The sequence below is a fragment of the Ovis canadensis genome, chromosome 10 (assembly GCF_042477335.2).
Source record: "Ovis canadensis isolate MfBH-ARS-UI-01 breed Bighorn chromosome 10, ARS-UI_OviCan_v2, whole genome shotgun sequence".
Lineage (NCBI taxonomy): Eukaryota > Metazoa > Chordata > Mammalia > Artiodactyla > Bovidae > Ovis > Ovis canadensis.
Genome location: NC_091254.1, coordinates 29539687 through 29553153, shown reverse-complemented (window position 1 = coordinate 29553153; position 13467 = coordinate 29539687). Strand labels below are relative to the sequence as shown.

The window sequence follows — 13467 nt, the reverse complement described above, 5'->3', positions numbered from 1 at the left end:
CCTGCTCAGCCTGGGGGAAGGTGTCTTCTACAATAACCACACAGCAGATTATTGAACTTAAAGGATGGGAAGAAATGGGCGGGGACGTGGCAACTGCTTCACTGACTAAATCAGGATGGAAAAAGATCTTGGCATAAGGAGATGTTGGGCTAAGAATGACAAGATAAAATTCAGTAGGAATAGTAATAATAAATATTTTAACAGCAACTAACACTTATTAAGTAAGGTACTTAACTGTGCTCTAAGTGCTTTGTGTATAGTAGCTCTTTGCTTCATAACGACCTTTCATGTGCATGCAGTTGCTGCTTCCGTTTTTGAACCAAGGAACTTAGAGTCATGTACCTTCGTCATGCTGCTAGTTAGTGACAGAGTCAGAGTTGGGAGTCTTACTCCTAGTACACGGCACTACCTCCAAATGTGAAGTCTGAATCTGGCCCCAAAAAGTGAATCTGTGTTGTATGGGTCTAGGAGAGTTGAGATGTGAAAGAGAGTTTTAGAAAAGCATCTTCTTATCCTTGCTGATAGCGAGGGAAAGGCAGAATATGTTTGGGGCCAGGGCTCAGTTACTCTTGGGTACTGATTTTTTTTTTTCCTTCAAAAAAGTGTTGGAGAGTGCCCACATACTTATTCAAGCTTACAGCTTGTGACCTTGATGATGAAATACAGTCTGTGTCTAAATAGAAACTTCCACGTCATTAAAATACTTAAAACACAAATATGAAGATTACTGTTATAAACATTAACTAACTTGAAAATTACATAGTTCTTTGCTTAATGCAACTTTCTAAATGAACATTTGAAGGGTTCTGTCATGTTGAATCAGTTCAGTTCAGTTCAGTCGCTCAGTCGTGTCCAACTCTCTGCGACCCCATGAATCACAGCATGCCAGGCCTCCTTGTCCATCACCAACTCCTGGAGTTCAGTCAGACTCAAGTCCATTGAGTCCGTGATGCCATCCAGCCATCTCATCCTCTGTCGGCCCCTTCTCCTCCTGCCCCCAATCCCTCCCAGCATCACAGTCTTTTCCAATGAGTCAACTCTTCGCATGAGGTGGCCAAAATACTGGAGCTTCAGCTCGAGCATCATTCCTTCCAAAGAAATCCCAGGGCTGAACTCCTTCAGGATGGACTGGTTGGATCTCCTTGCAGTCCAAGGGACTCTCAAGAGTCTTCTCCAACACCACAGTTCAAAAGCATCAATTCTTTGGTGCTCAGCCTTCTTCACAGTCCAACTCTCACATCCATACATGACCACAGGAAAAACCATAGCCTTGACTAGACGGACCTTAGCTGGCAACGTAATGTCTCTGCTTTTGAATATGCTATCTAGGTTGGTCATAACTTTTCTTCCAAGGAGTAAACGTCTTTTAATTTCATGGCTGCAGTCACCATCTGCAGTGATTCTGGAGCCCAAAAAAATAAAGTCTGACTCTGTTTCCACTGTTTCCCCATCTATTTCCCATGAAGTGATGGGACCAGATGCCATGATCTTCGTTTTCTGAATGTTGAGCTTTAAGCCAACTTTTCACTCTCTACTTTCACTTTCATCAAGAAGCTCTTTAGTTCCTCTTCACTTTCTGCCATAAGGGTGGTGTCATCTGCATATCTGAGGTTATTGATGTGTCTCCCGGCAGTCTTGATTCCAGCTTGTGTTTCTTCCAGTTCAGCGTTTCTCATGATGTACTCTGCATAGAAGTTAAATAAGTCTTTGCCTTCATATTGTTAGCTCTGGTTGGGCAATTCTGTTTTCCCATTTTTTAAAGAAGTGTTTCAGTGTGTGCTAGTCTGGTGAAGCACTAACGGAAAGATGACTGTATTACGCTTGCCTGTATTTAAGCCTGTGTCTAGATCTTCAAGAGACACTTTAGACCCGAGAAACAGTAGTTAAATGCCTTTCATCCTAATAATAGAAAGCATTCAGTCAGGTTCCTAGGAGCAGTTGAGTGAGAGATATCAAGTCATTTTGTTGTGGCTTAATGTTGAAATCCTTACTTTTGTGAAGGTAAGAGATGAACATGTAAGGCATGAATGTAAAAATCCTAAAAGTAAGCTATAAACTTGTGATGTTGTTCTTTGAGGAAATCAGAATACCAACAATCAAATTATGGTTGCTGGATTTTGTAGGAAAGGTTCCATTTAAATTCCTGTTATCCTTTACTTGGGATTTCTTCTGGACTTTTACGCTTTACAAATCTAAGTTTTCGAGCACTGGTTTTTCAACTTTCCACTCCCAAGTATAGCTCCAGGAAACCACATGTACCCTTATTTTCACATACCCTAAATATCCTCAGTGTCTCAACTCTCCAGTTATCAGTTTTACCTTGTTTAGAGAAGCTTCCTTCACATGAGCCAGAGTCACATGTGGTGTGTCCCCAGAATATAACTGAAGGTAATGAAATAGGGAAAGAGCTGTTCATTTGTGTGAACTTCTAGGTCTTGCCCTTAGGAAGGCAGTCAGGAGTAGTGAGCTGTAGGGCACTCCTAGTAATGAGTACACCAGCCACCAGGTTGTGGTTTTAACATCTGTCTAAAATTCTTTGCTATTCCTTATTCCACGAGATAGAGCTTAATTTCCTTCCCCTTGAATGTGGGCTGGACGTAGTGACTTGTTTCTAGAAATCAAATAAGGAAGGAGAAGAATAGTAACTTTATGGTGGGGACCACCAAGTGGTCACGGCTGACGTCACCAGTAATAAGTCGGGTTGGTGTGTACCCCCTGATACATGACGAGAAGGACACTACCTAAAATCCATCAGCTCGGTCTCATCATCAGAAAACATCAGACCCAGCTAAGGGATATTCTGCAGTAATTGACCAGTAGTCTCTAAAACAGTCAAGTTTGTGAAAGGCAAGGAAATACTGAAGAATTGTCACAGATTGAAAGAAGACACAGATCAAGGAGTCCGGAGACTGAATGTGTGTGCTCTGGTGGATTGACTTCTAGAACAGAAAAAGGACATTAGTGGAAAAACTGGTGAAATTACAACACAGTCTGTAGTTCAGGTGGTAGTTACTATCCTAGTGTTCATTTGTTAGCTGTGGTTAATGCACCGTGGTTATGTAAGATGTTAATATTAGGGGAAGCTAAGTGAAGGGTTTATGGAAAATCTTGGCACTAGCTTTGCAACACTTGTGTAAATCTAAAATGGATTCAAAATATGAAGTCTAGAGAAAAAGGAAGGCAGGAAGAAGAGTTGATATGTAGGCCAATTAAAGCTGTGCAGTCTGCTTCCTGAATTGTGAAGAAATACTTGCCTCCACGTTTCATTTTCCTGTGTTTTCTTTATAATTCATTTTCTGATTATATAAGTGATGCAAAAAATAGAAGGAAAAAAATAGGAAAAACATAAAAAGCAGTATACTTCCTTAACTTATGGAGACAGCCACTGCTCACATTTTATATCCCTCAGTATTTTTCTTAGATACATATATGTGATTTTTTAAGAAAAACGAAATCATTTTATTGAAAAAAAAAGAAATAGTCTCTGAATCCAGATGAAGCCAGGTTTCTTTTATGGCCCCACCTTGGCATAGTTCTGTCATTCTGTTCTAGCTACCCGTTTTGAACTTGTCCTTATTTAACTCATTCATGCAATAGTTTGTTCTTTAAATATTTGTTGAGCATTTATGTACTGTTCTAGGCTCAGAGGATACAGTATACTGAACACAGCCAAACCCCTTCTCTCCTGTACCTTATGTTCTGCTTGGGGAAGCTACAGTAAATAAATATGGGTTGATATCCTCCATGAGGACGTGTAACGCCAAGGGAAAGGACTGAGAATGGCAGCTGGAGAAAGGAGTGTGCTATTTAGTATAATTAGTGAAGGCATCTCTGATAAGGGGCTACTGAGAGATCTGAGTGAATTTAGGAGCTGAGAACTGAGAGTTTTCCAAGCAGAGAAAGCAACAAGTGCAAGCACCCCATGGGGAGAGCATGCTTTGTGTACTTGGGGAACAACAGGGTTGGAGTGGAGTAAGGCAGGAAGAAAGTGGTGAAGGATCAGCTCGAGTAGGGTCTTGTCTAAGGCAGGAAAGGACTTGGGACTTGACTCTGAGGTTGAGCAGAGAGAGGATGTGATGTGTTACAGTGGCGAATGGACTGCAGAGGTGGGCAGATGATGTCAGGCTGTTCTTTGAGGAGGATGCTAGAGCTGTCTGGGTAAGAAATGTTGACTTGGATTGCCATTGTAGGAGTGAAGTGATCAGTGTGATTCTGGATATATGTTCTGTAACCATTGAAAAGAGCTGGCATTTACTGAGATGGAGGCCAACTGGTAGGCGTGTTTGGAGGAGAAATCAACTGTTTTTTGTTTTGGGGCATGCTAACCTTTGAGATGCCTGTTTGATATCTAAGTAGAGATGTTAAGCAATTAGTTTGTTCTGGGCTTTAGGGGAAAACTGAAGGTATACAGCTGTGATTTATTGGCCTCTAAATAGTACTTTAAGATTTGAGATACAGTGAAATCATAAGAGGAGAAAGAGGCACAGAGGGAAAGGTTGCTGAGGATTGGACCCAGGGACAACTCGAGAAATTTGAAGTTGGTCAATGAAGAGAATTTAGTAGGGAGACTTAAATTCTGGGAAAGGAGAACCAAGTGAAAGGGTTCTGGAAGTCCCATGAAGGTCTCCCGTTGGCCTTGAACAATTGCAGGGGTTAGGAGCGCCAGCCCTCCACGTGCTTGAAAACTCGAGTCCACCCTGTAGTTTGCCTTTCATGTGATGTGGTTCTCCTGCGTCCACAGCCCTGAATCCATGGATTCAGCTAATTGCAGGTTGGTTTCAGTAGCATTTCACATTGAAAAACAGCTGTGTGTAAGTGGACCTGTGAGCTCCAAGCCTGTGTTGTTCAAGGGTCAGTCGTACTGTCAGATGTCACTAGGTTAAACAAGATGAACACCAACAGGTGACCTCTAGACTTGGCAACACAGAAGAATCCGGTGAACTTGGAAGAAAAAGTTCACTGGTGTGGTGGGCCTGAAAGACAGATTGAAGTAGATTCTAGAGGGTCAGATAGTTGTAGGAAATTTCAGGCCCAAGTGACTTCCCTGTGAGTTATATAAATAGTTGGGGTTTTGCTCTGAAAGGGAATAGAGAAATGGGCTGTAGCTGAAAGACATTTCTTGGCATTATTCTTGACCGTAGAGAGAGTTTGGTAGGACGACTTAATTTTCAGAAGACTTCATACATCTGTAGGAGATATTCTACCCCACTAGTTAATACTTGGGATTTAGAGTCAGGTAGCCAGGATTCGGACATGACTGAGTGACTTCACTTTCACTTTTCACTTTCATGCATTGGAGAAGGAAATGGCAACCCACTCCAGTGTTTGTCCCTGGAGGGGAACCTGGTGGGCTGCCATCTATGGGGTCGCATGACTGATGTGACTTAGCAGCAGCAGCAGCCAGGATTTAAATTTGACCCAGCTGTTGTATTGTTCAGTTACCTGAGGGATCATCCAGTTCAGATTCTCCTGAATTTTGGTTTTATCCCCTGTAATTAATAGTGAAGGTGATACTTCAAAAGGGTTAAATGAGCTCTTGCTTTTAAAGAGCATTATTTAGTCATCTGTATTGTACTTTTTGGTGCTTCTACATTTTGGCATATCATCATTGAAGCAATGAGATGAACAGTCTCCACACTAATATTGTTGCAGATTCTGTTTTATCCACTAGTCATTTATAAATAAAACTGCATATATTCAATTCCCCTTTATTAATTCAGGAGAAAAGATAAGAAGTTAGCTCCGAATTGACAAGGAGCAGTTTCTGGAGTGGGTGTTGGGCAGTGTGGATTGGTGGAGAGAGGCTCTCACTTCATGTACCGGAAGGTGGTAGTTCCATACTCACTTCCTTTTTCCTGCGGGCGTGCTTCGGTTTCCCTTAGACTGACTTGGTGAATGTTCAGTACTGTCTTGAAACATTTTCTATTGGTTGTGGGTTGAGCTGGTTCATTACACAAGCAAGTTATTGTCTTCATTCTTCCATCAGGCACTACTGACTTGTTCAGAATAAATGTAATACACCTTCAGAGGTGCCAAAAATAAACGCAATAGGTGGTGTCCTGGGGCTACAACTAAACTTTCTGGGCTCTGATCAAACACTTTACCTTTGGCAGGCTCTTAGTACTCGCTGAATTCTCGTACTTGGCTTGTTTACTTAAGTTCTTAGAAGTTCTAAATAATAAAAATTTAGGGCAGATTCAGTGAAGCGTTATGTTTATGCCTTTAATGGTAGAAAGGCTGAAATACTACTTGTACCCTCTAAACCAGTCTTAAAAAGAGTGGCCATTTATATGTTATTTACTCCAAATCTAATTTTCAGAGTCCATGATCCTAGTCCAGTGATGTTAAATACATTTATGGCCTTCTTGGTATTGTAATAAAATTAATTAATAGCATAAAGTAAAATAATTAATAACAAAGACTGTATAATTAATTTAGAGAAGACTCAAGTTCCATAACCAGTGAAACATGCTAAGAAACTTGAGTTGCATATAGCTTCCATTTGCCCCTCTCTCTGTTTTCTCTTTGGGCAGATAGCTTCTCTGACTGTAAAGATTTAAACCAAGGGGAGAATTTTCAAGTCTCCTGGGTTTCTTTTTCAGGAAGATTGAGGAAATGATCAGAAAGTGCTTTCTTTTCACTAACACATGAGGGAGTGGGGGGCTGTCAGCTTTCTTTTTTATGCTGGTAGATATTTTTGATGTACAGTTTCATTCTCAGTGCTTCCTGTTTCAGAGTCTGACAAAGAGGAGAAACCGCAGAGTGCTGTCATACCCAAGGAAGTGACCCCAGCGCTGTGCTCCCTGATGAGCAGCTACGGCGGCCTCTCGGGGTCAGAGAGTGAGCCGGAAGGTGAGCCTGGTTCCAGGTGGTAACAGTGGGTGTGGATCGTTCCGTTGTTGCCTTTGATGTACACTATGCGTCAGTAGCATCCTTTCACTTGTATGTGTCTGAGGACGAGATGTGTCATGCACATTCTTCAGCTGAGCCTCAAATTCCTTTCTCATTTGATTCAGAAGTTAACATGGGATGAAGGGAAGTGGTAGAGATGGAGAACTGTGTTGCTTCTCTAGGAGAAAGGGGCAAAATAACATAAGGAAGGAAGAGGAAGGGGAAGAGATAGTATCCACTAGTGAAATCAGAGAAGATTCTAAAAGATAAAGCAAAGGAAGTTAATTACTTCTTCCCACTCTCAAGAACCCTTGTCTTAACATGTTTCGCACCTTTTGAAGCTGGAGAGAGGTCCTTTATGACAAAGAGGATGGTAAAATACCTGTATATGGGGCATTGCTCCTTACAGAGCACATTTACCTAAGCTGTCTCATTTGGAGAACACAGGAATCGTATATGCTTGTGTTGCATTAGGTGGTGTATTTTAAAGATTGGGAGACATGGAATCCTTTTGAGAGTGTTTCTGAGAAGTTAACGTTATTCAGGATACATGTTTTAACCTTAAGAGATGATGACAAACTCCCCCTACCCCCAAAAAAAGCAATGGTGATAAACCAACTCAATATCTAGCGTCTCTTTTAGGGCCTCCTAGAGGTTAAAGCGTCTGCCTCCAATGCGGGAGACCCGGGTTCGATCCTTGGGTCGGGAAGATCCCCTGGAGAAGGAAATGGCAACCCACTCCAGTATTCTTGCTTTGATAATCCCATGGCCTGAGGAGCCTGGTGGGCTGCAGTCCACGGGGTCACAAAGAGTCAGACACAACTGAGTGACTTTACTTACTTACTTACTTAAAAGGGCTACGAGTAGGCTTGGCAGTATGGGCAACTCAAGCCAAGGTTCACGTCAGTAACCCAGCGTTTGTTTAGTGAATAACCGTGTGTCCTGTTGCGCCTCTGAACCTGGCTCTGCATGGTCGTTATATCTGGGCTTCACCAGCCGCGAGAGAATTCTGAGTGTGTGTCTCAGATGCGTCATCACAGTAGGGGCTCTACCGAAGACAGGAATAGAGGGTCTTCAAAGTGAAAATGTAGGATGAAAGGGAGATTTAAATGTAATTGGATGAAGATGGCAGGACTTTTAATGTTGACTAAGCTAGAGAAAATCAATGTTTATGTAGTTGGAAGATGCTGAAGAAGGAAGAGTTGGGCTTTAATATGAAAGTTAAGGTTTAGATCTGGGTCTCTATAACACGAGTTTTTTTTTTTTTTTTTTCTCTTTTTGAAAGGTAAGCTTTACTGTGGTAACTGGTTAAAGGCTACTTGAATTTTGAAATATAATCTACTTTGGCTTTATCAGAGGAGTCCTTTACAGATGGTTGCCTCTTCTTCTTTTTTATTTTTTTGAATTTTAAGAAAAACAGTATTTAGTTCCTTACTCTTGTTTCCAGTTCACTGATATGAAGATGAAGTTATTCTTTAAACACATATTATGTTTCCTGCTTATCTTGTGTATTTATGACAGGTGATAGCAAAGAAAGCTATTACCAGATTACTGAATCCCATAAAAACAAGCCATACAAATGCTCTCCTCTCTCATTCCTAAGATAAGATATTTAATAGTTTTATACTCATGTCTTCATTTTGAGACTGCCACTTTGAGAAGGCAGAGAGGAAACTGGAAGGGATCAAGGTTTCAGTCCCTTATTTTATAGACGCTGAAGCTTCAAGAGGATACACTGGCAAAACTAGTATGTGGCAAAGCTGACATAAAGCTTAGGTCTAAAGAAGCCAACTATATTGCCTTCCATTGCGTCTTTCTTTGTGTGGCAATAGGTGGTGCATAGCTGTTCTTTTGACTTTGTATGAATTCAGTTTGACTGATTGTCTAATATGTCCTGCCTTCAGGAAAAAGTCCTTGCTTCACATTCCTAAGCCTTAAGAATTATTTTATGTAATTTGAATTTATTAAGCCATCCAGGTCACTAGCAGATTTCTAGCTTGCAGTGTTACTGGGCTATAGGTTGGGATAGGATATTGACACAGCAGGACTTTGCAATAAGTAAAACAAGGAAATAAAGAGAGCCTTCTCTGAACCAGTAGCGTCTCTGTTGTTTTTGTTTTAGTCTCTAAGTCATGTCCTACTTTTGCGACCCCGTGGACTATAGCCCGCTAGGCTTCTCTTTCCATAGGATTTCACAGGCAAGAAAATTGGAGTGGGTTGCCATTTGCTACTCAAGGGGATCTTCCCGACCCAGGGATCGAACCCGCATCTCCTGGAGCTCCTGCATTTTAGGCGGATTCTTTACAGCTGACCCACTGAGGAAGCCTGTGGTTATTAACCATTAGTATGGTTATTCATCGTATACTAATTTCAGTATGATGTCTCAGGAAATAGGGAGGCCTGAGGAGGAGGGGGAGAGAGAGAGGAGAATGGCAAGTAGGTGGAGCAGTGAGAACATAACATTGTTAAATTGATTGTCTCACATGGACGTGGTTCATGGTGACCCAAAACAGTTACAGTAGTAGTTCCAAAGATCAGTGATTACACATGCCCATCACATAGAACGACAGTGAAAGTTGGAGACATTGAGAAAAGATCATCGGAATATGATGCAGAGACGCGAACAGACAGTGTTGGAAAAATGGTGCTAACAGACTTGGTCAGTGTGGCCACAAACCTTCAACTTGTACAAAATGCGGTGTCTGAAGACCGTTAAATCAAAGCACAGTAAAGCAAGGTGCTCCTGCAATTTAAGAATTTTACAGCAGTGTACTTAGATTTTCCTCTTCCCTTCCTTTGTGCTGTTCTCTCCGGTTTTAGTTCTGTGGATGCTAATAAACCCCACATACATTGTTGTTACGCATTTTTGCTTTCACTTGTCAATTATCTTTACAGAATTTTTTCAAATGGAAAAGGTCATTTGTATTTATCCACATATTGACTTGTCTCTGGCCCTCTTCATTCCTTTGTGTAGATCCAAGTTTCCGTCTGGTGTTCCTTCTTTCATAGGGATCATTTTCCATAGCTCTTTGCAGTAATCTCCTCAGTTCTTGGCAGTCATAGTTCCCAATTTGAAAAATATTGTAATACACTGTACATGCTCAGTTTCAAGTAAGTAACTGTTACGGCTGGGCAAGGAGATTATTGTGGGGGGTGTTTTTTATTGGATATTTTGGGAAGTTTTACCTGTTTTTTAATTTGTTATTTTTGTGTTTATTTTTCGTCCCATGTAGAAGCTCCCATCAAGACTGAAGCAGACATTCTGGCAGAAGACCAGGTTCTTCATAGCAATACTCCTAAGCAACCAAGTCAAGATGTTAGAGCAACTGTTAGAAACTCCTCAGAAGCCAAGTGTGAGAGCCAAAAGAGAAGTTTTAAAAACACAAATCCTAAGAGGAGGAAAAATAACCTCAACTATCGAACATTATTTGAACCAAGAACACACCATCCATATCTCCTGGAAATGGTAAGTGGCTGTTGTGTTCTCTTGTCCTGAGAATAGAGCTACTGGGCATGTGTGTGTGTGTGTGCGTGCGTGCGTGCGTGTGTCTGTCTGTGTGTATGTGTCTCTGTGTGTGTGTGTCTGTATGTGTGTGTGTGTGTGTGTGTGTGTGTGTCTGTGTGTGTCTGTGTGTGTGTGTCTGTGTGTGTGTGTCTGTGTGTGTGTGTCTGTGTCTGTGTGTGTGTGTGTCTGTGTGTGTGTGTGTGTGCGCGTGTTTTAAGGTTACCAGACACATATGCTCCTTGAAGAGTTACCAATGTATCTTAGTTCTGAAACTGCCTTTGGAATATAGCTGATACTCAGTAAGTGTGGGATAATTACAATTTTCAGAACTGCTTAAGATAAAAGAACCTAGTCTTAGGTAGTTGATAAAGCATATCGAAGTGTACTGACCTTTTTAAAATTTTCATTGAAAGCACAACTAAATACAGTGCAGGCTAAAGGGAGAAAAACGGTTTTGTGTGTTTTTTTTGTGGGTTGTTGACTTTATTCTCAGTGTGATGTGCTCAAAGTTTACGATTTTCTTTAAATTATAAAGAAACAGTGCCTCTTTTGATTCTGGGTAATGGACATGAAGCTGTTCAAAGATCTAAGACTTTCATATCTAAGAGTGATGGAAATACCCTGAAATTTTTAGTGGAATCGTAAACCTACCTGGTGATGTTCTGTGCAAAGTCAGGTTTTTGCCTGGTTAGGGAGGTGCCTGTGCTGCAGCTCAAGTGTTCTGTGACTAGAGACCATGGCATGTTACATGCAGACACAGTTGCTTCTTAATAAAATTGATCTGAAATGTACTATTTCGTAAATTTGGGTGCTATGTAAAGGAAACTGCATTTTTAAAATGTTTTCCTTGTAGGTGGTATATTAAATCATCTGTTTACTGAAAGTTCCTCTGTGGGTGTTTCTGAACTACATTGACATCAGAAATAAAATGAGTAGTTACATTATTCTTTTTGGCGAATCACATGTGATTCCTTGGCTATGTAGTCTAGATACCAGGGATTTTCAGCCTTCTTTCAATTACAGTAAGCACAAAAGTGGGAAGTCCTGAAAGACCAGGAATGTTGGGGTTAGTTACTGCTGGTTTCATTATTACTATATTTGCTATAGCTCCATACCAGTTTCTCTGCTGTTTATAGATTTGGGTTTGGGAGGATCCTGTTTAACATGGTTTTTAGATGTAAAGAATTGTAAGCTTCTAAACCCAATTTTGCCGTCCCTTCCTTGATACTTCTGGAGAAGACCTTGAATACTAGTGTTTAAATCTCGATAGTTTTGGTTAAAAGGAGATAGTCTTACATTGTTTTTTAGTGAAATAATTAGTAAATATAATTCAAATCTTTATTATTCTGTGTTCTTCATATAGAGAAGGCACATAGAAATATCTTAGATGGTGTTTCTTGGATGTATTTTATTTAAAAGCTAATCTTTTTATTTATTATTTTTTAGCTGTTAGCTCCGGACATTCGACATGAAAGAAATGTGATTTTGCAGTGTGTTCGGTACATCATCAAAAAAGACTTTTTTGGACTTAATACTACTACTGTGAACACTAAAGATGAATCGGTATCTGGTGTTTAGCACACATGTCTGAAGCATGTAAGATGGTAACAACCTCAAGTTTGTGGGTGAAAATTCTTCTTTTTTCAACTGGATTAGTAATTAAATTGTAAGCCTCATGGGCTATCATGTAGGATTTTCAAGTCTTTGATGCTATATAAATAAATACCTTATTGATTTTTAAGACTGTCTGTATTGTTGGGATCATATGTAATATTTGCTGGCAGAATTCTACTTTGTATTTCTTGCTGTTGTATAAAGAAGTCTGCTCTTGGGCCAGATAAGAATTGAAGATGCTGGTTTAGTGGTAAGAAAAAAAACTTTAAAATTTTTTTAATTCAGCTGAGGAGTACTGTAGGTTGGGGAGAGAAATACAGTCATTTTGTTTTTAATAAATGAGAGGAAGAGTTGTTCTTTAACTCCTGCAAAAGGAGGGTATTTTAAAATAAACCAGAGCGAATTAATAAGATGAGAACATCTTGAAATTTAAATTTCTGCTGTTAATTTCAAAGGACATGTTGACATTCACCTATTGGCAGCTCAGGTATTGATCCTTTGAAACATTACAGATACGGCTTCTGTTTATGTTCCAGTTCAGTAGAAGTGCTTCTTTTTGGTATGGTTCAGAACTGGACGTTTTAAAATTTTTTTCCTGTGAAAAAGTATGTAAAGTATAGTACTTGATGAGGTTCAGTTAATTTTTTATGGCGTAAACAGTAATTTGTGAAATATTACATGAGTTTTAGAGAATTAAAATTTGCTTATAAAGGTAATAATTAAAGCTTTAAAATATGTTTTAAATAAATAACAGCTACTAAGGTCTTTTTATCTCCTGTAATGCTGGAGGCTCTGGTCTTTTATGTTCTAGTCATTTGTGCTAGCTAGTGCTAGAGCTCTACTCTGTTTTTTTTAATGTATTTATTTTTAATTGAAGAATAATTCCTTCACAATATTGTTGGTTTCTGCCCTGTTATCAACATGAATTAGTCACAGGTATACATACGTCCCCTCTTTCCTGAGCCTCGCTCCCCCCCCCACCCCATCACGCCCCTCTGAGTTGTTACAGAGCCCGGGTTTGAGTTCCCGAGTCATACAGCAAATCCCCACTGGCTGTCTGTTTCACAGTGGCCGCCTGTGTTCCCATGCTCCTCTCTCCGTCCGTCCCAGCCTCTCCTCCTCCTCTGCCACCCGGGTCCGTGTCTGTCCACTGTGTCTGCATCTCCACTGCTGCCCTGCAAGCAGGCCCATCAGTGCCACCTCTCTAGATTCCCTACGTGTGCGTTCATACATGAGATTTGTTTTTCTCGTAATGACTTATTTCCCTCTGTATCATAAGCTCTAGGTTCATCCATCTCATCAGAACTGACTCACATGCATTCCTTAGAGCTCCTGTCTTGACATTCAGCCAAAGGAGCTAGATTTTTAAAATTTATCTCTTGTAGTTGGAAAATTAATTTCATTTGACATGGTGATATTTGAAATCCACGAATCTTGACTTTAAGAAGTAGGGCAAG

General features: G+C 40.4%; 1 protein-coding gene across 1 annotated transcript in view; it reads left to right on the top strand.

Annotated features, from left to right (window-relative positions):
- Window positions 1-12137, top strand: part of NUFIP1 (nuclear FMR1 interacting protein 1) — a 32398-nt gene extending 20261 nt beyond the window's left edge. The window contains exons 8-10 of the mRNA XM_069602215.1: window positions 6736-6852; window positions 10125-10357; window positions 11843-12137. Coding sequence (XP_069458316.1) covers window positions 6736-6852; window positions 10125-10357; window positions 11843-11974 — 482 coding nt within the window. The 3' untranslated portion in view covers window positions 11975-12137. The remainder of the gene's footprint in view (window positions 1-6735; window positions 6853-10124; window positions 10358-11842) is intronic.
- Window positions 12138-13467: the final 1330 nt, after the last annotated feature.